The 25,605-nt window shown below is 39.7% G+C and overlaps 2 protein-coding genes across 11 annotated transcripts in view; one reads left to right on the top strand and one right to left on the bottom strand.

Moving 5' to 3' along the window:
- Positions 1–9,811, bottom strand: part of CEPT1 (choline/ethanolamine phosphotransferase 1) — a 38,169-nt gene extending 28,358 nt beyond the window's left edge. For 2 of the 4 annotated variants that reach the window (XM_069599743.1, XM_069599753.1), the window contains exons 1-3: positions 9,381–9,484; positions 4,739–4,794; positions 2,545–2,954 (exon numbers count right to left, since the gene is read on the bottom strand). In XM_069599743.1, coding sequence (XP_069455844.1) covers positions 2,545–2,883 — 339 coding nt within the window. In that variant the 5' untranslated portion in view covers positions 2,884–2,954; positions 4,739–4,794; positions 9,381–9,484. Of the gene's footprint in view, positions 1–2,544; positions 2,955–4,738; positions 4,795–9,380 lie in introns of all 4 variants that reach the window. The other 2 variants (XM_069599733.1, XM_069599723.1) reach the window with 2 other exon arrangements.
- DRAM2 (DNA damage regulated autophagy modulator 2) overlaps positions 9,013–25,605 on the top strand; it is a 30,162-nt gene continuing 13,569 nt past the window's right edge. For 3 of the 7 annotated variants that reach the window (XR_011258963.1, XM_069599809.1, XM_069599816.1), the window contains exons 1-4: positions 9,083–9,657; positions 18,261–18,405; positions 22,446–22,513; positions 25,092–25,231. Coding sequence is in view for 6 of the 7 variants with exons in the window: in XM_069599809.1 (XP_069455910.1) it covers positions 18,275–18,405; positions 22,446–22,513; positions 25,092–25,231 (339 nt within the window). In the remaining variant the exon portion in view is untranslated. Of the gene's footprint in view, positions 9,658–10,037; positions 10,420–18,260; positions 18,406–22,445; positions 22,514–25,091; positions 25,232–25,605 lie in introns of all 7 variants that reach the window. The other 4 variants (XM_069599788.1, XM_069599814.1, XM_069599798.1 and 1 more) reach the window with 4 other exon arrangements.

Here is a 25,605-nt window from a genome sequence, read left to right as displayed (position 1 = left end):
TCACAACTCACAGAGTTGTTTTAAGAAGAAAGCCTTCTCATTCAGGAGCAAGTACGGTCTCAGCTGGGTTAAGAGTCTGATACACTGAATGTGTAAGTCAGGAAACTATTATAGTCATAATCTACCTTGATTTCTCCCAGTAGCATTCTAAAATGAGCGTAGTTCCTATTCTGGAAGTTTCCCAAAGATTTAACTAATGCCAGGGTTACTCTAATAATTCCAAATCACTTAAGAAAAGAGGCTGAAGAAAAGTGTTACAGGGAACATGGTGTCTGGTACAGTCTGCTGCTGCTGCTAAGTTGCTTCAGTCGTGCCCAACTCTGTGTGACCCCATAGACGGCAGCCTACCAGGCTCCTCTGTCCCTGAGATTCTCTAGGCAAGAATATTGGAGTGGGTTGCCATTTCCTTCTCCAATGCATGCACGCATGCTAAGTCGCTTCAGTCATGTCCGACTCTGTGCAACCCTATGGACAGCAGCCCACCAGGCTCCTCTGTCCACGGGATTCTCTAGGCAAGAATACTGGAATGGGTTGCCATCTAGGTGTTCAAAAAATGACTATTAGTGGCCAAGCTAATCTTGAACTTGTTCTCATTCCCTGATCTTTCTCCTGGAATTAGTTTAGAACTTAGGTTTCAAATGGAACCAACCCACTTCCCTGTTGTATCTCTAAGGATGTGTGAGATCTGGACCAGATTCCTCTGAAAGGAGATGTCAGAGCCTCAAGTGATCCACAGGAAAAACAGTGCCAAGGAAATGTGATAAAGAATCCCAAGATATATTTAAACAATTGTACTGGTGTTTATTTTTGTTTCCAGATTGACGTAAAGCAAGATAGTTAAAAAAGAGGGGAAACCAGAAATATATCCATATAATCTGTATGAATTATATCTGCATAGTAAAAGAGGAATTAAAGGTAATCAAGGGGGAGGGGAAAGTATTTGGAAAAAGACAAAAGACAAAAATATGTTTTATATGTAACTGTGACCCTCAATACCTGTTTACATTAAGAGCTATATGTGGAAACGAATTAATGAAAACAGAAAGGGATAAGGGATTAAATGGTGATAATTTTACCTCAAAAAAAAAAAAATCAGCTGAAAAAGACTACATTGAAAAAATTACTTCAAGTTTAAAACAAGACAAGGAGCATTGTAGCCATTATGATTTACACAGTCACTTTCAACAGCTTTACTTGAGGATAACCTTCTATCTTCTTGGCTTATCTGTATTGATCATTCTGGCACAGTAAATGTTTTGATTCTCTTTCATCTACCTAACTACCTTGGTTAACTTTTTGACAAGGACAGGGAGGCCTGGCATGCTGCGATTCATGGGGTCGCAAAGAGTCGGACATGACTGAGCGACTGAACTGAACTGAAGGACATTTTGAAGCCAAATAAACTTCAATTTACCCACTGAGTTTCAGTTTTGGTTTTAAGTAGTGAGTAGAGGGAAGGTAGGGAGAAGGTAATGGCACCCCACTCCAGTACTCTTGCCTGGAAAATCCCATGGACGGAGGAGCCTGGTAGGCTGCAGTCCATGGGGTCGCTAAGAGTCAGACACGACTGAGCAACTTCACTTTCACTTTTCACTTTCACACATTGGAGAAGGAAATGGCAACCCACTCCAGTGTTCTTGCCTGGAGAATCCCAGGGACGGGGGAGCCTGATGGGCTGCTGTCTATGGGGTCACACAAAGTCGGACACGACTGAAGCGACTTAGCAGCAGAGGGAAGGTAAAAGTGAAAGAGCAGCAGAGACATTTATATTTGAGAATGCCCAGCAATACCATATTTCCTTTTTTTAACAGCAGCCACAGCAAGATACAGAGCAGGAAATACATTACGTTTCTTTCTTCTATTTTCTTTTGCTGTGTTAAAATAACAGAACAACAGAGATACACCTGGGGTTATCAGCCACATATGTTTACAGGAAGAGAAAAGGGATATTCAACAACTCTCACTGGAAATCAAGAGAACACTTTCAATATGACTAATTTATAGCTGTGCCATCTTCCTACCAGAGACTTTCCTCTCTGATCATTTTAAACCTTGCTAAGACTTTACTGGAGAAGGAAATGGCAACCCACTCCAGTATTCTTGCCTGGAAAATCCCATGGACGGAGAAGCCTGGTGGGCTATAGTCCATGGGGTCGCAAAGAGTTGGACACGACTGAGCGACTTGACTTGACTTGACTTTAAGACTTTATTAGCCATAATAAAGGGGGATAAAATTGTTTTTGTAAAGCATTGAGATTTACTGATTTTAAAGGAACACTTTACATGTTAATCTCAACTAACATTAATTTATCCACTGGCATCAGAGTCCACACTTTGCTTCTGGTTTCTCATAAGCATAGTGTATGTAAAGTAGGTTGTAGTTATGAGAGTTATTAATAGTATATATGACAGGATACTTTAAAACAGCTGACAAATAGCTGTTACATTATCTTACCTTTAGCTAAAATAACCTAAAAATCCCAATTATAGTGTTTCCGGCATGTAATAAATGTTTATATCTGTTATAAAAGAAATTCCTCTTACCTGCTCTGTAGCTGTAGGGCAGTAGAAGACTAATAAAACAGTTGTACAGATGTTTATTGACAATCCAATGATCGTGATCAGATTTGGAGCAATCCAGGAGGGAACTCTGCCAACGAGCCATTCCCAATACCCCTGCATCAAAGGCTCAAGCAAGGACCGTCCGGCACTCTGATACCTGTGTTCTTCTAGCCGCTTAAGTTGATGTCTTGACAATGGTGGTGTAGGTAACTGGAACAACTTATTTAATACACACCCAGGAGTACTCATATGCCCGAAGCCCAAAGGGGACTCCGGGTGAGAATCTCCACATCGTTTCCTTGTCGACCGATGCCCACTCATGGATCTTGGCTTTCTTTTATTTGAGGAGAATACTTTATCTTGTTTTATAGCTTTTGGTGGATGGTCTTTCCCTGGGGGTAGGAAAAAAAAGATATATTTGTCAGCCACTATTTATATCAATGTCAGTACATTTTTAAAAATCGAACTGGCAATAAAATAATACACATTAAACAGGGATCAGAAAAACAGGGATCTGCTTTTAGTTCTAATTCTTACTGGTGTAAAGCCAAAAGAAGTCACATAACCTCATCTTTATGTGAAAAATATTAAGAATTTTAATAATAATATGCTTCCTGTTACCTTATAGCTTACCTGACTTCAAAGCTCATGATTTTTTTTTTTCAGTTTCACACTACTATCACAGTATAAATTGGAAAAAATCTAATAATGACCTGATCATTTCACATATGCAGAAACTGAGGTCCAAGACACACTCAAAGACAACTAGTAAACCAGTCTTAATATTGGATAAATGACTTAAATAGAATGGGTCTTAAACTAGATTTTTATTTAATGTGAATAGCTAATACTTATTGAGCACTTACTATGTACTAAACACTTTAAGCAAGTTTTATATATTTACTCATTTAATCTTCACAACCACCATAGATGCTAAATACTATTAATTACTCCACTTTTTACAGAAAATTAAACTAAGGCACAGAGAGGCTAATTAACTTGTCCAAGTTCACACAGCTGTTAAATGAGGTTCATATAAACAGGGTTTCTGTTTAAATTAAAAGACAGAACTTTTTAGCAGAAAGGGACATAGATAATATTCCATGAGGGAATAAACAACAATGAAAAAAATTAACTTTAAGAAGACAGTATTTATGTGTTAGCAGAGTGAACTGATAAACTGAGGCAGTAAAAAACATTTATAAGTGCATTCAGTGACGACTGTTTATGCTGTTGTTGTTCAGTCACAAACCCATGTCCGACTCTTCGCGACCCCATGCACTGCAGCAGGCCAGGCCTCCCTGTCCCTCATAAGGTTTTTTGTAAACCTTAAATTTAAACCCACGAAGTACTTGTACCTGACTTAGAAAGGATCAGAAATAATATAATTACCGTAAGTTATTAACCAATGTAAGAAAACAATGAGAAGCTGATAACATAAAAATTAGTATGGTGACACCAAAGGTTTGAAGTGGTGAGGGCCTATAGTAGGGTGGTAAAAATGGAAATATGAAGACAGTCAAATCTGTAAGTAATTAGGAGGAGGAATCAAGAGGAAATACTTAGGAGAGTTTAGAAGGAAAATCAGTTATTTTGGCTTTTGGGAGGTATGAGACGAGAGGGGATCTCGGAATGAAAGTAGGAAAGACATACATGCAACTTTTACGTAGAGAGGTTTTAGACAAAAATCAAATGACTGGAGTTTGGGTGAGATATCAAAATTTCAATTTTTTAACTTGGAAGCTAACGCCTAGCTGAAGATTGGAAAGCAGAAAATTTCTTAGAAGGATTAAGTATGAAGAGAAAAAGAAACTCATGGTTAGTGAGCAGGAAGAGAAACCATTAAAGGATTAAGAAAGAAAAAAAAAAATCTTAACAGAACTAAAAGGATAGTGGCATTTGACCAACACAGGTGTACTTTGATCTGGCATAAAGCTATCCAGAACACAGTACGAAATTCCCAGAAATGCTGCACTATGGGAATACAGAATGTGATACAGGGTCTAGGACAACTCAGCAACGAACTTAGTATCAAAATATGCCCACAACTTCTCTCTATTCCCATAAATAAATTCCAGTGTCACTAATGATCTAAAGTGGCATCCCAAACCTCAGTTAATCCTGTATCTCAATAATTGGTTTAGAGAATAGTTACTGTAGTTATTAACTGACTTACATTTTCAGAAATTTCGAAAGAATCACTGGTAGCCCAGTTTAACTAACTCAAGTGCTCTGAAATAAAAATAACAAAATAATTTCAAGCCAAGACAAACCAAAGTTAATTTTCTACTATTCAAAGAATTCTTTCACACACTCAATTGTATCATAAAGAAACTGATTTAAAGTGTTTTAAAGTAATATCTATATAATGTCAAACATCTGGTTACAAAATCATTTTAGATGATGAAATAACAGACCAATGACCACCAAAATACTGTACTATCAAGCGGCCAAATTTTCAGAAGTCAAACTGAATGATGTATTTTCATATTTGGCGAGCTATAATCAATCAGCTCTTACAGATTTCCACTTAAATGGGAATAAAAAGTTTGGCCAACTCAATTTATATTTTATTATTGTAGTGACCCATTCTCCCATAGTTTGAAAAAAAAAAGTGACACATTGAGGATGCTGGCCTGCTTTTGGCACTAAACAGCTACAAGTTTCTGATCCTAATGGTTTTATGTTTGAGCATCTGGCAGGACTATATGATAAACTGGATACTTTTCCTTTTAAGTGTTTTCCCCTTCTGACCTAGATTTTTGTCCTTCTATTTAAGAAAAATCTACATTTTGACCAACCTTCCTAGACCTACTTATTATATAATACATACATGTAAAAAGGATATTTCAATTTAGCAACACTATCTCTGTGAAGCTTACTAGCAACAAGATTGCAAATAAAAATTCAGATGCACGCTGCCCTTTGCTTTCCACACAGGTAGCCAAAGAGGCTGCTGACACTGCCACAGATCCAGCTCCACTCTTCCCTCCTCCCATCACACCTGAAACCAGGAGGCAACTTCCAGGAAAACCATCTCAGGAAAAAAGAAAGAGGAGTTTCTGAATTTCAGCAAGTGAAAAGCAAGCATATCAAGGGAGCAAGACAGAGAAGGTTGCTACAATAGAAGAGGAGACTCCATGGAGAGAAAGGGGAAAGGATCTGAGATAGGAGTATGGAAAGGAGGTACAAACATTACAAAAATTATTTTAGCTACCTGAGATTTTTATCTAGAGTCAAGCCTATGACCAAAAGGTTGAGGAGAAAACATCATTTTCTACCCACACTACAAGGAACTAAAAAATTAATGCAAGAAATGAAAACTAGTGCTGGTTAGCTTAGAAACCCAGCCACCAGTGACAAGTTTTTATGAGAAAATGGATTCCAAGTTTCAAATGCATTCAGCCAATATCTGAGTGCAGTAAACAAGACAGACATGATCCCAGTTCCCAAGTCCAATGGAAAAATAAGTAAAAAAAGGCAAATAAGCAAATGACATTACACACTTACACAATGTGGTGGGCAGTATGAAGAAAACAAGATGTGGAGTCAGAAAATAGTTGAAGACGAACATTGTAGATAAGGTGGTTGAAGACCATGAAAAAGAAGCATTTATACCTGGTGGCTCAGATAGTGAAGTGTCTGTCTGCAATGAAGGAGGCCCAGGTTTGACCCCTGTGCTGGGAAGATCCCCTGGAGAAGGAAATGGCAGCCCACTCCAGTACTCTTGCCTGGAAAATCCCATGGACCGAGGAGCCTGATAGGCTACAGCCCATGGGGTAGCAAAGAGTAGGACACGACTGAGCAACTTCACTTTCACTTCACATACTAAATTCAGAGGAAAAGGAGAGAGCCATTCCAAGAGCAAGAGAACAGTTCAAGAAAGGAAAACAGACCCTGAGGCAAAATCCAGCTTATCTTTCTTATTCATATCTGTGGGATCACTATAGCTGGACCACAGTAAACCATATGAAAGAGTGAGATAAAGGAGAGTATGAAAAGCCCAACAATGCAGAGGTTTATAGATTGTGGCAAGGAGTTAATATTTTATTCTGATCTTATAGAAAGCCATCAATTAACCTATAAAGGAATCTATAATTTTGCAGCACAGCCAGTTTATTAACTGAGAAAGTGTTTTAACAAATTATAACAATAAAAGTGAACATTTTAAATGTTTTAAAATCCTCATTACCTGGAATTCAGATTACAATAATACTGATCACTGTCCTATGTAACCTCTCCAGTTGTAATCAGCAAATTTCCCTCCTCTGCTATAACTTGGCTTGAACATGATACTTCTTTCATAGCACTTAACACATTTTGAAGTTTTTTTTGTTAATTGTTGGGTTTTTTTGGTCTTTTCCCCACACTGATATGTAAGACACAGGAGTGCAGGAGCCATGCATGTCTTAACATTCTTTTCCCAAAATCTTATACCATACCTAACACTAGGTGGGTGATCTGTACTTATTTGTGGGACAATGAACAAATGTGATTCATCTAGTTATTTAATAGCACCGGATTGTTCTAGATCTTAGAGGGAACAGAAAGACTGAAATATGCCATCCATGCCCTCAAGCTCAAAGTGGTGGTGGGGAGTCTTGTAAATAACTAAGCTATAACATATTATGAACAAACTGCTGTGGGAATTCAGGGAAGGGTGCACATATGGTCTAACAAAATTCCTCTTTGCATAGACATGTACTTATGTGAAAAGTCCAATGAAGGTACAAAAATAAAATCATAGACATTTAATAAGTATCTTTACTAAAATTATACACAATTTGTAGACCTTAATATTTAAGTCTGTGATGCAAAACATCTGTGCTTATAGCTCTACAGATAATAACATGCTGCCTACAATATTCCAGTGTTCAGCACTGGTGAAAATCTGACAAGTATCACACTAAAAAAGGAATCTCCAACCGCTCAGCAGAGCATAAGGTAAGCTTACACAATATCCAACCTGTAGTGTGAAATTCCAGAATTCCCATCCCCCCTCTGTCTAAGAGTGCCAAGTTTTGAGCTGCACTGATTCAGCAGTATGTTTACAACCCTTTCACAGGAATTGGTGACTACACAGCTCTTTCCACTTCTATGGCACTATTAAAGGAAAATACCAATGGTGAACAATATTTGGGAGGCAGAGCAAACTATAAAAAAATCAAGCTTAAAAAAATTAAAAGGATCACAGGATTACATTCAGCATTATTTAACAAGTGATACACAGAACAAGTTACCAAAAACAAAAGCCTTTTCAGAAGACTTGGAAGCTAAAACAGTACTGTGTAACACAATTTAGATCTACTGCTTTGCTGAAGTGAAACCTTGCATTCCTTAAAAAAAAAAGGAAACAATTTCTTTCAGAAACAAACAAACAAGCAAAAAAAGCCAAAGCTTAACATTTGGTGGATTATTTTCCTATTCCCTTAAAAGAGACAGCATAGCATGACCCTCAAAAAGAATGTCACCGGTACTTTTAGCCTTATCAAGTCTACTGCTGCCTAGAAAACACACTGACTATGCAGTAATATCTAACGGGGGTTATAAAACAAGTTTATATTTAAATATCAAACATATAATAGTGTTTATAAAGTAAATTTTTAAGAGATTGGGTATGGGAGAGGAAGAAGAATGCATTTATGAAACCATAATTGTAAATATTCAATAATAATCTAATAGCTGGACAACAAATGAAGGTACCTCTGTCAGAACAGGTTAATACAAGAGGCAGCTTTATCTGGCTTTTTTCCTAAATGCAAGGGTTGTAAAGACAAGTTGCACAAGGGGCTTCCAAATAGTTTTTGTTCAGCACGAAATGAATAGGTAGCAAAATGCCTTTAGAACGTGAATATCTGGAATTTTACGTGAAAGCCAATGGTTCTTAAGTTCTTATGGTCCAAATGCTCTCAATTCAACACCTCCACTGAACACATGCCCAGCAGTACGAGACTAGAAACAGAATCTTTATTCCTTGTTTACACACACGACCCTAACGTTTGTTTAAAGATAATTATGAACTTGCCTATTACCGTTAACAGGGATTCATCAATGAACTAAGAGACTTAAAGCAAAATCATACATATATGTTAATACCAATGATGAAAAATGTCATAAATGACACAAAAACGCCAATCACCGAACTGGAGTAAAAACAAGTTAAACACAGCAACATTTAAAGATCCCATTCATCTAGTGTTCTAGGGACACCGGCAAAGACTAGCAAGCAAACCCTTCCGTCCTTCCAAGAATACTTCTGAAATAAATCCTAGGTGGCAACCTTAGAGATCGTCAGTATACTCTGAGATTTCTAGAAAAGTTGCTGACCAAGAAGTGTGGCCCTAGCCACGAATCACCAGCACCGTATTCCAAGCGGAAGGCAAATTCGGCACAGGATTCAACACGGTTTGTGGACTTAGCAACACCTGAGCAGGAGGGTGTGGACCTGACAGGCAAGGTCGGTTCCGCGCAGGCAGCGCCCCTAGCCCTCGGCCCGCCCAGCCCGGGCCGCCGAGGTTTTCTCCAGCCTTACACCCAGCACAGCAGCCCCCGAGCTCTCGCGCTGGCAATGCGCCACTTCAATCTCTCCATCCAGGGTCAGAGGAGCACTAGCCCCTCGCCCTCCCCACAAGCCCGCGCGCGAGGCTAACTGCGCGAGGAAGAAACTGCGTTCACCTCGCGCGAGTCCATACAGAGATATATTCCAATGCCCCACCCCACAACTTGCAGCCCTCTCTCCGCCCCTTTTGAGAATCGTGGCCCCCGACACATTCTTTATACTCTGGCTGCTTCCCCAGGACCGAGCCTCGCAACCTTACCACGGCCCGCAAAAGCACACCGCTAGAATTAAGACCTGCGACTCCAGCCGACTGGGTGACTCTGATCCGCGGCAGCACGTTCACGACACTTTCGCGATTGCCGTAAAGGGATACAGTGTCGGAGCAGGCGGCGGCGCGAGCGCGCACCTCCGAGTAGTGAGCGTGCCCCGGGACCGGCTTGGCTGCTCGGGAGCGCGCTTCGGGGCCCTGCCCCATCTCGGTTCAGCCGGACGCCTCCAGACCCGGCGGCCCGTACTGGCAGGGTCGTCTGAGCGAGGTAGGCCAAATAGGGGATGAGAGCCGGCTCCAGCCCCAGCTAAGTAGGGGTGTATTAGAGAGTGGGATCTGGCGGGTCAGAGAGGGGGATGCTGCCAGGAGCCCCACAACCCCGTGGCGGGCGTGCGAGGCGTCCAGCTTCCAGGGACCACGCTGTGCGACTTGCGGGAGAGGGACCAGATGGCAGCCGGAGCGCGGACGGACTGCTGGGAGTCCGAGTGGGGAGGAGGGGTCTTGAGTGGGTGCAGGCTGGGTTCAGGTCTCCGCGCCTCACCTTTCTGTGTGAGTTCTTGGTCTTTCCCCCTCCCCCGCACTCCTCCACGCCTCGCTTGCCTCAAGCCCTACCAAGCCTCCGCCTTCCACATCTTTTCTTTGCCTCAGGCACGGATTAATCGAGCTCTTCGTCCCAGTTCTTTGTGCCTCCGGAAGAAGGCAGCGGTGGGTGTAAATAATTCCTTGGTTTTATTTGTTTTAAGCGGTTATCGAGAACCTTTGCCCCAGTCCCACAAAAAAATGTGATTGAGTACACCTTCCCTTTGTCACTCCCGGGCTTGGATTCCTTGGAAGGGTGGGGTAGGGGAGGAAGGTTTTTGTGGTGACTTGTTAAGGAAACAGCAACCCGCTCCAGTATTCACGCCTGGAAAATCCCATGAACCGAGGAGCCTGGGGGCTACAGTCCATGGGGTCGCAGAGTCGGACACGACTGAGCAACTTCACTTTCACTTTCATTTTGTGTTTACCCGAAGCTCCTGTCTGCCTTAGGGTGAGCAGAGTAGTGTGTGTGTGTGTGTGTGTTGTGTGTGGTGTGTATGTTAGTCGCTCAGTCGTGCCCCACTCTGGGATTCCTGGACCGGGGCCCGCCAGGTTCCTCTGTCTATAGACTTCTTCAGGCAATAATACGGGTGGGTAGCCATTCCCTTCTCCAGGGGATCTCCCCCACCCAAGGATCGAACCTGGGTCTCCTGCATTGCAGGCAGATTCTTTACCGTCTGAGCCACCAGGAAAGTCCAGTATAGAAAGGTAAATACCTAGTCCTTTGTATCCTCACAACTGTGCTTACATTAGGATACATTTGTAAAACTCCACATTTTTCCAGTTCTCCCGAATTTAAATTTATAAACCAATACTAAATACAGCTCTAATTTGCCATGCACCATCAGATTCTCCCTCGACTTCTCTCCCTGTAATGTTTGATCTGACTTGTAAAAGTGTTACTTAAATTTCTAAACTATTTAATTTTTAATCATTACGAGAATAGTATGTTTATCAGAAGGCCAAATTAGAGTTTAGAAAAATAACCATTTACTATTATGCTTTGCTTTGGGCATAATTCTGTGTACCCGTGGCTTTCTTTCTTCACTTGGAATATCCAGAATTTACTTTTTTATTGTCCCTAAGCAGTCACCACTTAGAGGAGACAGCATAAAGAATTCATCTTTTTACCGGTGGCATTTAAATATTGCAGAATTTAAAACTTGTAGATGCAGTTCTGATTCAGGGGTCTTCAAGGAAAGCAGAGATAAGATAGATGAGAAATGCAAGAACATTTTGTTGAATGTTTCTGTCATTGCTATGTGAAGGTTATTCCTGCATATTTTCAAGAATCTTGAAAGGTTTCTTAAATTATTAAGCATTAAAATTACAAGTTTGCTTGGTTGGCAGTGCTTCCAGCTTTTCAGTGTGATAATACACAGGCAACAGTAGTCTTCCTCACCTCGGTGCACTTAAATTTCTCAGTGGACCTTTGCAAACTGGTAAACCATTTGCCCAATAACCTCAGATATGCAGATAAGACTAGCCTAATGGCAGAAAGCCAAGAGGAACTAAAGAGCCTCTTGATGAAGGTACAAGAGGACAGTGAAAAAACCGGCTTCAAACTCAACATTCAAAAAACTAACATGGCATCTGGTCCCATCACTTCATGGCAAATAGATGGGGAAAAAATGGAAACAATGAAAGACTTCATTTTCTTGGGCTCCAAAATCACTGTGGACGGTGACTGTAGCCATGAAATTGAAAGATGCTTGCTCCTTGGAAGAAAAGCTATGACAAACTTAGAGTATTAAAAATCAGAGACATCACCTTGCCAACAAAGGTTGGTATAGTCAAAGCTATGGTTTTTCCAGTAGTTATGTATGGATATGAGAATTGGACCATTAAGAAGGCTGAGTGCCAAGGAATTGATGCTTTCAAACTGTGGTGCTGGAGAAGACTCTTGAGAGCCTTTTGGACAGCAAGGAGATCAAACCAGTTAGTCCTAAAGGAAATCAAACCTGAGTGTTCATTGGAAAGACTGATGCTGAAGCTGAAGCTCTCATACTTTGGCCAGCTGATTCGAAGAGCTGACTCATTGGAAAAGACCCTGATGCTGGGAAAGATTGAGGGCAGGAGAAGGGGGTGACAGAGGATGGGATGGTTGTATGGCATCACCGACTCAGTGAACATGAGCTGAGCAAACTTCAGGAGATAGTGAAATACCTGGAAGCCTGGCATACTGCCGTGGGCTCCCAAACAGTTGGATATGACTGAGCAGCTGAACAACAACCATTTGCTGCTGCTTTTCCTCTCAATTGTCAATTTAGATAACTAGAACTCTCAAAACCTAAGGAGATAGGAATCTAAGATGATTCACATGTACAAGGAATTAAGAATTGTCATTCCCCATCCCTGTGGCTAATTGTGGTTGTACAGAGTTGATAAATCACCTATCATTATTATGGGGCTTCACAGGTGGCTCAGTGGTGAAGAATCCACCTGCCAGTGCAGGGAACCCTGGAGATAACAAGTTCCATCCCTGGGTGAGGAAGATCCCCTGGAGGAGGAAATGGCAGCCTACTCCAGTATCCTTGCCTGGAAATTCCCATGGACAGAGGAGCCAGTGGTCTACAGTCCATAGGGTCAGAAAGAGTTGGACATGACTTAGTGATTGAGCAGGAGCATCATGATTATTTGTATGTTTACTCTGTACTACTCTAAGGAATAGCTACTTTACAAATCAGAATACTGAAACTCAGAGAAGCTAAGTAACTTGCCTGAAATTGTACAGCTTGGATGTGATAAAGCTGAGATTTGCACTTACGTAAATCTGATCTTACAACTGTGTTCTTCCCATTGCATCTCAGGGACTGGTCAATGCTGTATTTGGCTTAATAATAAGCTATCATTTTTTTCCTCGTTATTGTTTTTCCTTCTGTGGAAGGGAACTCAGTGTTCTTCATTTAATTTTATCCTTTTTGAGATCAGTGAAAGGTGTCTAATGTGAGAAAGAATGAGAAAATTGAAATCCCAGATTTAAAATATTATTTAATTCTATATATTATATTATTATAAAATACACACATATCTCTTTAAAGAAAAAATTAATAGCATAGTGCTCTACCCTTGAGCAATATTGGTGCATTGACTTGAAATTTTACATGTTTTAAAGACGTGGGTTGAAACAGCCTCTATTTTGTTTATATGTGAGTTTCAGGACTTACAAAAAGGTGCAAGTTTGGGCATATTTGAAGACTGGTATTTTGTGAACTTTCATCTTTTTCATTCTAAAAGAGGAACAAATGTTTACTGACCACCCGTGAGAGCATCTTTACATATATTATCTCATTTACTTCTTGAGGAAACCTCTCTGAAGCAGGCATTCTTTTAGAGCATTTAACAGTTAATACTAAAAGGTACCAGTATCAGTAAGTGTTTAGGTTCTTTACTTGTGCTATGTCAGTGTAATCCCTGTAATAGTAATCCAGCACTGTCCAACAGAACTTTTCCATGATAATGGAAATGTTCCATGTTTTCACCATCCTGTATGGTAGCTACAGCTGTGGCTTCTGAGCACTTGAAATGCATCTAGTACAACTGAGGAATTGCAATTTTTAATTTAAATAGTCACATGTGGCTTTGTTGTTGTTATTCAGTCACTAAGTTATTCCATTCTTTGTGACCCCATGGACTGCAGCAAGCCAGGCTCGTCTGTCCTCGACTGTCTCCCCGAGTTTGTTCATTGAGTCTCTGATGCTATCTCCTCTGCCGCCTCCTTCTCCTTTTGTCTTCAGTCTTTCCCAGCATCAGTATCTTTTCCAGTGAGTCAGCTCTTCGCCTGTGGCTGGTACTGACTGTATTGGACAGTACAGCCTTTGCCGATAATATTATTGTCATTTTTCAAAGGAGCAACTGATTCAGAGAAATTAATGGAGCTTGCCCAAGTTCACACGATTTTATTTAAAGAAGTTTTTGAGCAGAAATATGTTTTAGGAAAGTTAATTTGGCAGCGCATGTAGAATGGATGGAGGGGAAGGAAAAACACAGGCCAAAAGAAATGAGAATCGTACTTGAGTGTTTAAAGTGGTAGCTAGTGGAGAAGGCACAATGGCACCCGACTCCAGTACTCTTGCCTGGAAAATCCCATGGACAGAGGAGCCTGGTAGGCTGCAGTCCATGGGGTTGCTAAGAGTCAGACACAACTGAGTGACTTCACTTTCACTTTTTACTTTCATGCATTGAGGAAATGGCAACCCATTGCACTGTTCTTGCCTGGAGAATCCCAGGGGTGGGCGAGCCTGGTGGGCTGCCATCTATGGGGTCGCACAGAGTCGGACACAACTGAAGTGATTTAGCAGCAGCAGTGGTAGCTAGGAATAAGAATGGTTGCAAATGACCAGGAGCTGCATCTTGTCACAAGAATATTGTACTGAATATCACTAGGCTAGGAAAAGGGCAAAATTTGAAATGTGATTTCTACTGAATGTAAATTGCTTTTGCACCATCGTAAAGATGAACTACTGTAAGTTGGGGATCGCTTGTACTGTTAACTGAAATAGAAAATTCATGAACCTTTTTGGGGTTTATGAGCATCTGGTTTGGGTTATTGAGTACTTTTTTATGGGCAAGTCCCTATTCTGTGAGTAGAGAAGGGGAATTCCTCATCAAGGATTTTATCCACTTCAGACACCCTCCCCAATTTTTATACTGTCAAAAAAATGAGCTGTAAGAGATGTGCAAGTCAGGTGTTCTCAGAAGAAGGAATGTTTATTTCCAGATACAAATGGATTAGGGAAGGTTGTATGGATATGGTATCTCAGCCCGATTTTGAAGAACAGGAAAGATCTGGACATGTACAAACAATTAAAGGAAGAGGTCATGTGGGAATTCTCTGGTGGCCCAGTAGTTAAGAGTACCAGGCTTTCACTGCCATGGCCTGGGTTCACTCCCTGGTCCAGGAACTGAGATCGTGCAAGCTGCGTGGCAAGGCCGAAAAAGTAAAATAAAATAGGCTTTCCCATTCTCCCTGGACAAAGACAGTGCTTTCCCTAACTTTGAACAAAATGAATCATCTATCTCCAGCACTCCTACTCTCTTCTCTGACTTTATCCCATATTCTGGAACTTGACTGGGACCACAGCCTCCAACATACCTGAGATTAACACAGCCCTTGGGATTCTGGGAGTTTTGGTGTTTGTTTGTTTGTTTGTTTTTTAAGAGGTCATGCTTCTAGCAATAGGGTGGACAAAATCTTTTGAAAATCCCTTTTGCCAAAATACCCAAATGCTGAATAAATTATATTAGCCTTGTAAATGTATAGCAGTCCTCATAGGAAAGAAGGGAAAATTCCCAGGGCTAAAAAGTCGAAGAGTTGACACCAGGGTCGTAAACTAGTAGTGTGTCTTTTGAGGGGGCTTTGAAATAAAGTACAATTACAGATAAATGATACCCCTGTTACCACCCAAGTTAGAGAGAATTCATAACCCTTTGACCTCCCGGATGTATAACTTCCAGAGACACCATTCATGTTACATAATTTGTGTAGGTGATGCCTGTGTGTCAGGGGATGACTTTTTCATAAAAAAAGTGTAAATATTCCCATTTGCAGTTGTACAACTCGTGGCCTTGGAGAACCACCTCTTCCCTCAAATCAACCAGGAGCCTCAAAAATCTACATATTCAATGAAAGATGGGCTAGGAAGAAATATCTCCTTCCTGGCAGAGAGGAATCACAAATTTGTTCCTTTTATCACAGCTCCAGGTGGGGGAATAAAGATACCACATAAGAACTGAAAACTATAGGGCCTGTCATCACTCAGATTCAAAGTTTAAATTTACTTGTATACATGATCTGAAAAACTGGGAAGCCAAGAAATTAAAGTCAACCCAGGTTCATAATGTGCCAGAGTACCTGGAAAAAATACAGACTCTCTGGAATGATTCACCCTTAATCTAAACCTTTTAGAATACTCCCAATTAAGATCATCTAAACAGGTTCTTTGGTGGCTCAGAGGTTAAAGCCTCTGCCCGCAATGCGGGAGACCCGGGTTCAATCCCTGGGTCCGATCCCTGGGTCAGGAAGATCCCCTGGAGAAGGAAATGGCAACCCACTCCAGTATTCTTGCCTGGAGAATTCCATGGACAGAGGAGCCTGGCGGGCTACAGTCTATGGGGTCGCAAAGAGTCGGACAGGACTGAGCGATTTCACTTTCACTTCAAACAGGAGCTCATAGTCAAAAATTGGAAAAAAAAATGTGTGCAAGGGCTATCAGAACCAACAAATTCGAAACTAGACTCCTAAAGATTTAAAATTCAGATTTTTAGAAGTTACTGAAAATTTATAGAAATTAAGAATTATTGTCCAGAAACATGCTGGGGAAAGTCCTATAGGAACTTCGCAAGGAATTGGCATCAGGTGAAGAAGGACTGGGAGTGATCCCTGAGAGATGGGAAACAATGGCTCCAATTTACTGCCTAGGGAGAGTTCCCAAGCAAGACACCCAGTGTGAAAGTGTTAGTTGCTCAATCATGTCCGACTCTTTGCGACCCCATGGACTGTAGCCCACCAGGCTCCTCTGTCCATGGAATTTCTCCAGGCAGGGATACTGGAGTGGGTTGCCATTTCCTTTTCCCAGGGATCTTTCTGAACCAAGGATTGAACCTGGGTCTCCTGCTTTGCAAGAAGATTCTTTACCACCTGAGCCACGAGGGAAGCCCCAGGGAACTAGCATGATTAACTAAATAGAGGAGTAAAATTGATGGAATGTTAAGGGATGACAGGAAGAAAGAACAGAAAAGAGGAGATTATGATGATTCAGACAGGAAATTACTCAAATTGGGTGTACAATGGTGACTCTAGGGATAAAGGAAAAGAAACTTATTTAGCAAGGTTTAGATGTACATATTTAGTAGCAAGTCAGATGATCAGAGTTAAGGAGAAGTACAAGTCAAAAATGGCTGATGTTTCATTGTTTGGAAGGTCAGTCAGAGATGAGGAAGCTGAGCATGTTCAAGGATCGTGGAGATAAGAGTGTAAGTTTTTACAGAGTTCATGGGAAATACTGAATTGCAGTCTGTCACACTATGAGAAGATACTCCTTCAAATATGAAATTATTTTCACATGTGTAATAGTAATTTCTTATAATTTGAAAGTATTTCTATATTTTTAAAAATTAAATGCATGGAGATAAATTAATATTTCCTAATTCATATTATTGACACCTTATTACTCACCAACATCCTCAGTCTGGAATTTAAGGGAGAAAGTGGTGATGTATGGTATAAGTATAGATAGGCCTTCTAAAGTTAAGTGAGAAAGAAAACCAAACAAGCAGTGTCCTTGTTGAGAAAGTAAGGGTGCTGTTGGAAACAAAACAGGAATACTCAGATGAAGCTAGAAGAGTTGAGAGTTGAAATGTATAGCAATTAATGTGTGGTAGTGGAGGAGGAGGTGTGACACTGTTTGTAGCCAGACAAAACAAAGGTTCAAAGGTGTGCAAGAGGGCATGACACAGTTGGCAACCTGAAAGAGATTTGCATCATGATTGGTGTTAGAATGGAACTGCCTGAGTTTGAATACTGTCTCTACTGCAGCCCTATGACCTTGGGCAGTTCTCTTAACTTCTATGATTCTGTTCAGAGGAATAAAGGAGATCATATGTTTAAGGTACTTAGTAGGCTTGCTGACACAGTAAGCACTGTTTTTGTATAGATGGTGAAGATGATGGTAGCTAGGGCAGGGAACTGGGAGCGGACAGAGAAGTGGCCAGAGAGGAATGTATTGAATAAATAGAGATCAGGCAATAAAAAGACCATAGGCCATGTTAAGAAGGAAAGAAAACTTGTAAGGGCATGGGGGGAGGCACTGAAAGGTTCTCTGGAGGAGAATAAAGTGGTCAGATTGGTATTTAAGAATTAGAATGCTTTTTTAAAAATATAGTAGAGTCTGGGTTGGTTGTGGTCCAGACTAAGGGAGGACCATTTAGAAGGTTATAATAATAATCTGGTCAAGAAATGATGGTGGTTTAGGTAGAGTAGTAGCAGTGAAGATGGAGAGAAGGGGCAGATTTGAGGAAATCCAAGAGGTGAAATTAATAGTCCTTAGTAATTGATTATGTGTGGAAAGATGGGGTAGAGAGATAGTGTCTGGATGCAGAAAGTGGTTGATTTCTGGTTCCATTTACTACGAAACTGAAGGAGAATAGGTGTCAGTAGATGGTGTGGGAACTGATCAGAAGTGAAACAGCTGAGGATGAAAAGTACAATTTTGTGGGATGGGATGACTGAAGTAGAATAGATGAGATACTCTTGAATAATCTTACCTAATTTGTTTTTTTTTTCTGCCTCAGGAGACCTGTTTGAGATGTGGTGGTTTCAGCAAGGCCTCAGTTTCCTTCCTTCAGCCCTTGTAATTTGGACGGCGGCTGCTTTCATATTTTCATATATCACTGCTATCACACTTCACCATGTTGACCCTGTTTTGCCTTATATCAGGTCAGTGAAATGTATTCTTGTGGCGAATGGTATGTATCATTCATGTTTTAATATTGAATGCAACATTTAATTTTAACATTTTGAAATTCAAATTTTATGTTTGATATTACAATAATAAAAGCAGAAAAAGGAAGTTGTATTTGGTTCTTTCTGTGTCATAGAGAAATATGGAGACAGATGATTAAGGTTTATTTAGTGAATTGTGACACCTCAATGCCTGTTTTCCAAATAAGTATTCAAGGTTTCAGGAGATAGAGTTGGAATTGTTTTCCCTTTACAATTCAACAATACTAGAAAAACAGTAATAAGCATCTGCCTACAATGTGGGGGACTCGAGATCTATCTCTGGATCAGGAAGATCCCCTGGAGAAGGGCATGGCAACCCACTCCAGTATTCTTGCCTGGAGAATTCCATGGACAGAGGAGCCTGGCGGGCTACAGTCCGTGGAGTCTCAAAAAGTCGGACACGACTGAGTGACTGACAGTTTCACTTTCTTTCAAAGATAACGGTAATGGCAAACATCAATTGATTTGCTTACTGTGTATAAGGTAATGTTCTAAGCATTCTTCTTAAATAGGTCTTAAATAATTGAATCTTTACAGCCACCCTTTGAGTTAGGAACTATTACCCCCATTTGATAGAGGAAGAAAAGAGGTCCAAGGAGGTTGTTTGTTCAAGGGCATATGACTCAGTAATTGATGGAACCAAGATTCAGTTTGACCAGGCGAGCCATTTGATTCTAGAGACTATGATCTTACTCTTTATGACATGTTGCCTAGATTTTTCTGACACACTAAGTATCTACATTTGTTGATAATGTTTTTGAAATATCAAAACTACTTGTGATTTCAATATGGGTACTTGATTACATGTGCTATGTCCATAATCTTTTTTTTTTCCAGTTATAAAGGCAATACGTTTTTATTATAACACATTTTAAACAGTACTAGAGTGATTATAAAAGTGAAATTCAAAGTCTTTTCCAGCCTCCCTCTAGTTTCTGCTCCTCCAGGAGTGATTAACGACTTGGTTGATTTCCTCTCAGTTTGGTTGGTTGTTGTAGTTGTTTCATTTGTTTGTGTACCCTCTGAAAAATAACCTTTCCAACACAGAAAATAGAGCACTTCTTAAAGGTGATAGACTTAAAGGCTAAATTCATCTGTTTTAAATGTCAAGAAGAGATCAGGGCAGTGCCATTTCATTTATTGTTTCCACAATGGTATGGTGTAGCACACAGGTCACCAACAGATTGAGTCTACTTTAAGAAGATTTATAAAATCCAAAGAATAAAGTTTCCAGTTCTAGGAATAATTTTGATAAGTCACCAGTGTTCACCACTCTGATCTAAGGACCTGTAGCTTAAAGAGCCAGTTCATTTTCTAGTAACCCCAAGAGAGCGTACATATTCGTGAGAGTCTTCCGTCATTTTTATTTCCCCTTAGAGAATTTGCTTTTCATTTCAAAGAGCTCTTTATAATTTGAGGCCATTGAGTTCTTTATGAGTTTCAGTTCTCTGATGGTACTGCGTGTGATTTTCTGATAGAACACTAGACACTTCCTTTTCTGTCTCTGTTCTGCTGCCTTTTAATTCTTTTTTGCTAATGAACTTGGTAGTATTATCTGGAGAATTTCCTCCGACATTTTAATGTGTGTAAACTCTGTGGTACTTAAGTTTACTTCTCCTAGGCTCATTGTCTTCATCTGAAAAATGATAGAGTTAGACTAGATACTCTGCAAAGTTCCTTTCAGCTCATAGACCCTACCTGCAAGACTTCACTGTTAAACTCCCCAAACGACATACAACCAAATATAAATTTCACCTCAGGGATAATTCACAGTTCAGAGACAATTCTGCAGGTGTGCTTCAGGTGTTCTCTTGGTTCAAGTTATGAATGTGTAGGTAGGGTGCATGAGACTAGCCACTGGGGTATAAGAAGAAATTGTTAGAATGTCTATGTATTTTATATTTCAAAATATTTAAACTTTTATTTGGGAATTCCCTGGTGGTCCAGTGGTCAGAACTCCTCACTTCACTACCAAGGGCCTGGGTTTGATTCCTGGTTGGGGAACTGAAATCCCACAAACCACGCTACGTGGCCAAAAAAAGAAAAGAACTTGTATTTAATATATGTATAATAATATAAATAACATATAATAGTGATCAGATAATTTTTTTTAATGATGCATAATGACCACTAGGTTGAAATGCGATGCTGATGAGGTGATGGGCTTGGCTATTTTTATTTGTAGGCCAGTTTGTCATTCTGATCCAGAGCACACTTAGCCAGCCATCTTGGAAGTGCATGCTATTATTTACTTGAAAGTGAAAGTGTTAGTCACTCAGTTGTGTCTGACTCTATGCAACCCCATGGACTGTAGCCTGCCGGGCTCCTCTGTCCATAGAATACTCCAGGCAAGAATACTGGAGTGGTTTGCTATGCCCTTCTCCGAGGGATCTTCCTGACCCAGGGATTGAACCCATGTCTCCTGCAATGCAGGCAGATTCCTTACCATCTGAGCCACCTGGGAAGCCCCATAAGTTACTTACTTATGGGTAATCTAAAACAGGAGCATCATTTGGAATACCACAGTTAAAATTATGGATTTTTTTTTTCTAATTTACTTTTATTTTTTGGTGATACCATGCAGCTTGTGGGATCTTAGTTCCACAACCACGGATCAAACCCATGCCCCCTGCCTTGGAAGCACAGAGTTTTAATCATTGGACCACCAGGGAAGTTCCATGAATTTTTTTCTGATTATAAGAATAATACATATGCATTTATTCTTGAAAAATTGAAAGGTAGAAGCAAAGACAATCCCCACTCTCTGAAGATGATCAAAGAGTAACAAAATCTTTTGTGTCTTAAGAAACATTTTAGAGCTGGAAGGAGCAGTCCTTTGAATCAGTATTTGATACTTTACTTTCCTAAACCTGATCCAAATATTCACCAGATATTTATTATTGATTCCTTAGCGGATATGACTTTCCTCTTTTTTTTGATTACCATTATCAGGGTTGAGATCCTTCTTATCTCCTTCCTATATTACTTCAATTTGAGGATAAAAACTTTGTCTTTTTAATCTTTTCAGTAGTTTGAGGAAATGGGAAGGAACTAACATTCACAGAGTGTCTTCTGTGTGCCTGCAGCTATGCTGCATGATACTTTGCATGCATGACCACAGTTTCATTTCCTTATGTTGATCTGATGAGTCTGGGAAGGAATTGCTAGCTTCGTTTTTTAGATAGGGGGCAACCGTGGGTATACATAGAACATACTCAAGGTTCCCCAGTTAGTAAATGGTAGGGTGTTAATCAGGATCTATGCATTTCATCCTGCACTGAAAGATGGGCCTGTAAACAGACACATTGCAATACAGTGTGGTCTGTGATTTTAATAGAAGTCTGGAGTGGAAGCTGTGTGAGTCACCTAGGCTGTAGAGAGGAGAGAACTCAACTGAGTTGGCCTTGAGTGGAATCTCCAGAAGGGCAAAGGCAAGGGCTTTGTCTCTTTTATTTCCACAGTGTTTTTGTCCCTAAAATGCTGTCTGACAATCCTGTTAGGTGCTTGATAAATATTTTTAAAAAGTAATCAAGAATAATACATGGAAAAACATGTTAGGTGTTAATTATAGGCAGAGAACAACAGATGCCCAAAGGATCTGAAAGGATCTTTGGTATTTAGGAAATATTCAGGTGAGACAGATAAACATGGTGCCTGACTGGTGTAAGTTAGTAATGCAGATGCAACCTCAACATGACAACGATAGCTATTTTATCAATTTATAGTGAATTCTATTATATGAAAAAGAAATAACCTTAAGTGATGTGAGAAAAAAGTGAACATCATATATTGAGAGCTGAAATTGTCATGTTCTCATTATAAAATTAAGGGTTGAGTCATGGAATTTATAAAAAGATAAAGGATTTGAAATAACCTCTTTTGTTTCTTATCCATTAGAAGAAATACACGTGTATATCTAAATCTAATATGAGAAATCCTCATACCTATTTTTTTTTTCTTTTTTCTTTTTCTAGTGACACTGGTACAGTGGCTCCAGAAAAATGCTTGTTTGGGGCAATGTTAAATATCGCCGCAGTTTTATGTAAGTAGTAAGAATGATTTTGGGAATCAAAATTTATAGCTGAATTGCCCTTTGCTGTTGGGTTCCTTGTTTTACTTGCTAGTTACATTGAAGGAAGGTTATCATCACTAAATTATTGTGACAGATATGTTTCTTTTAAAGTAAAAACAATGTCTAGAAATGCTAAATTATGGAAATATATCTTTTAAAAATATCTATGGAGCTACTTGACTACTCATGCAAATAGAAGCTGTAAAGTATAACCAAATATTCCTTGAGGTCCTAAGGGGATTTCTTAAGCAACCAGTAGAGGACAAAGAGCTATCAACACACTGACCACAATTAACCTCAACAGAATTCCTTTAAGATAAACAATTGAGCAGTTTGAGAATAGCTATGAAACTCTGTTTTGATTTTTGAGTGATATTCTAATGCCATAGAAATGGAGTTCTACCATACTATTTTACATTCCTTTCATTATTTTTTGAGTTAATTTTTTAATTAATGGTTTACTAAAATAATGCTTTTTCCACCGATTGTGATTGTTTTAAATATTTGCATTTTTCCATATCATGTTTATTATTTGCTCAGGGCAAACACTAAAGTTAAAAAAATTATTTCTGTGTATAGAAGTTCATCTTAGAACTAAAGTTTTCAGAAATATGTCTCTACAAGAGTATATCTCTGTTATGTTTCCTACACTTTTAGTTCTTTGGCAATATTTTTGCAATGGAAGGTTTAATTTGGCCTTTTCTTAACCAGTAAGGACAGTCAAGTGGGGTTTTGTTTTTTTTTCCTGTGTTACTGACTACTGTATCTGATTGAGCCAAGTTGTAGCAATTTGAAATGAAATGAGAGTGAGGCAAATAATCCTTTGGTATTTTTTGCCTATTTCTATCTTATCCATATTCTTCAAACTAATTACTTTAGACTTTAATGCTAATCATATGTAATAGTTTGTGTGAAGTTGCTTTACTTATATCTGACTCTTTGGGACCCCAAGGACTGTAGCCTGCCAGGCTCCTCTTTCCATGGGATTCTCCAGGCAAGAATATTGACATGGTTGCCATCCCCTCCTCCAAAGAATCTTCCTGACACAGGGATCCATGTCTCTCATATCTCCTGCATTGGCAGGTGTGTTCTTTACCACTAGCCCCACCTGGGAAACCCCCAGTTGGTGCTTTATATAACATGTATTATTAGAGATTTTCAGAAAACATCAAACTCACCTCCTAAATTTTTCCAAAATATTTTTACCATGAGGCCCACAGGAAGCAAAGAACTTGCTCAGTCACACAGAGATAATAGTAGTTTTACAGTACAATCTTTTTTTTTAACATTTCCCAATTTTTTAAATTAATTTTGAGGCAGTCTTTTCATTTGCTGAAAGGTTGTTTTTTTTTTTTTTGGTTTTATTTTTTAATTTTTTTTAAATTTACTTTACAGTACTGTATTGGTTTTGCCATACATCAAAATGAATCCACCACAGTGTTCCCAATCCTGATCCCCCCTCCCACCTTCCTCCCCATACCATCTCTCTGGGTCATCCCAGTGCACCAGCCCCAAGCATCCTGTATCCTGCATCGAACCTAGCCTGGCGATTCATTTTTTATATGATATTATACATGTTTCAATGCCATTCTCCCAAATCATCCTACCCTCTCCCTCTCCCACAGAGTCCAAAATACTGTTCTATACATCTGTGTCTCTTTTCGTGTCTCGCATACAGGGTTATTGTTACCATCTTTCTAAATTCCACATATATGTGTTGGTATACTGTATTGGTGTTTTTTTTTCTGGCTTACTTCACTCTGTATAATCGGCTCCAGTTTTCATCCACCTCATTAGAACTGATTCAAATGTATTCTTTTTAATGGCTGAGTAATACTCCATTGTGTATATGTACCACAGCTTTCTTATCCATTCATCTGCTGATGGACATCTAGATTGCTTCCATGTCTTGGCTATTATAAACAGTGCTGCGATGAACATTGGGGTACACGTGTCTCTTTCAGTTCTGGTTTCCTCGGTGTGTATGCCCAGCAGTGGGATTGCTGGGTCATAAGGCAGTTCTATTTGCAATTTTCTAAGGAATCTCCACACTGTTCTCCATAGTGGCTGTACTAGTTTGTATTCCCACCAACAGTGTAAGAGGGTTCCCTTTTCTCCACACCCTCTCCAGCATTTATTGCTTGTAGACTTTTGGATCGCAGCCATTCTGACTGGTATGAAATGGTACCTCATTGTGGTTTTGATTTGCGTTTCTCTACAGTACAATCTTAAAAGTTCTTTAGAAACTACAGCTGGTTCTTTGCTTGTTTTGTTTTTTCTTCTTTCAGATTATCTTTAAAAGGAAACTATGCTTCTTGAGACTTCCCTGGTAGTCTAGTGGTTAAGACTGAGCTTCCAATGCAGGGGGCATGGGATTGATCCCTGGTCAGGGAACTAAGATCCCACGTGCAGTGGGGTCAAGGGGTGGAGTGGGGGGGGGGGGTAACTCCATGTTTCTAGATACCACTGACTTTTGTGAGCTCTTTATTGGCAACTTTATTCCTTAGTTATTTATTACTTTTTTGTTTTTCCGATTGTCTTTTCCCAGGTGTTGCGACCATTTATGTTCGTTATAAGCAAGTTCATGCTCTGAATCCGGAAGAGAATCGAATCATCAGATTAAACAAGGCTGGCCTTGTACTTGGATTACTGAGTTGTTTAGGACTTTCTCTTGTGGCAAACTTCCAGGTTTGTGTTTTAGCCTAGCATAAGTATTTTCCTGAAGTACAGAAAAATACATGCTAAAAAAGGAAACCTAAACATCCAGTTACATAATGCATAATACATAAGCAGATATTAGAGTAATGCTTGCTGCTGTAACAAAGTCCAAAATTTAAGTGTCCTAACACAATTAAAGTTTATTTTTTACATAGATGCATCACATGCTGGTATTTTTGGTTGGTAGATGGCTTATCCTCCACAGTGATTTAAAGTCCACACACTGCCAATCTTTGGGCCTTGCAAATCCTTAAGACTCTTTTGTCTTCTGCATCTAGCTGCCTGAAACAAAGAGAACATGCAAAATTCACACCTGCTTCTTAAAAACTTTGACCTGGCAGTGA

Source organism: Ovis canadensis, chromosome 1 (genome assembly GCF_042477335.2).
Source record: "Ovis canadensis isolate MfBH-ARS-UI-01 breed Bighorn chromosome 1, ARS-UI_OviCan_v2, whole genome shotgun sequence".
Lineage (NCBI taxonomy): Eukaryota > Metazoa > Chordata > Mammalia > Artiodactyla > Bovidae > Ovis > Ovis canadensis.
The sequence above is the reverse complement of the archived record's forward strand: the minus strand, read 5'-3'. Positions and strand labels throughout refer to the sequence as shown.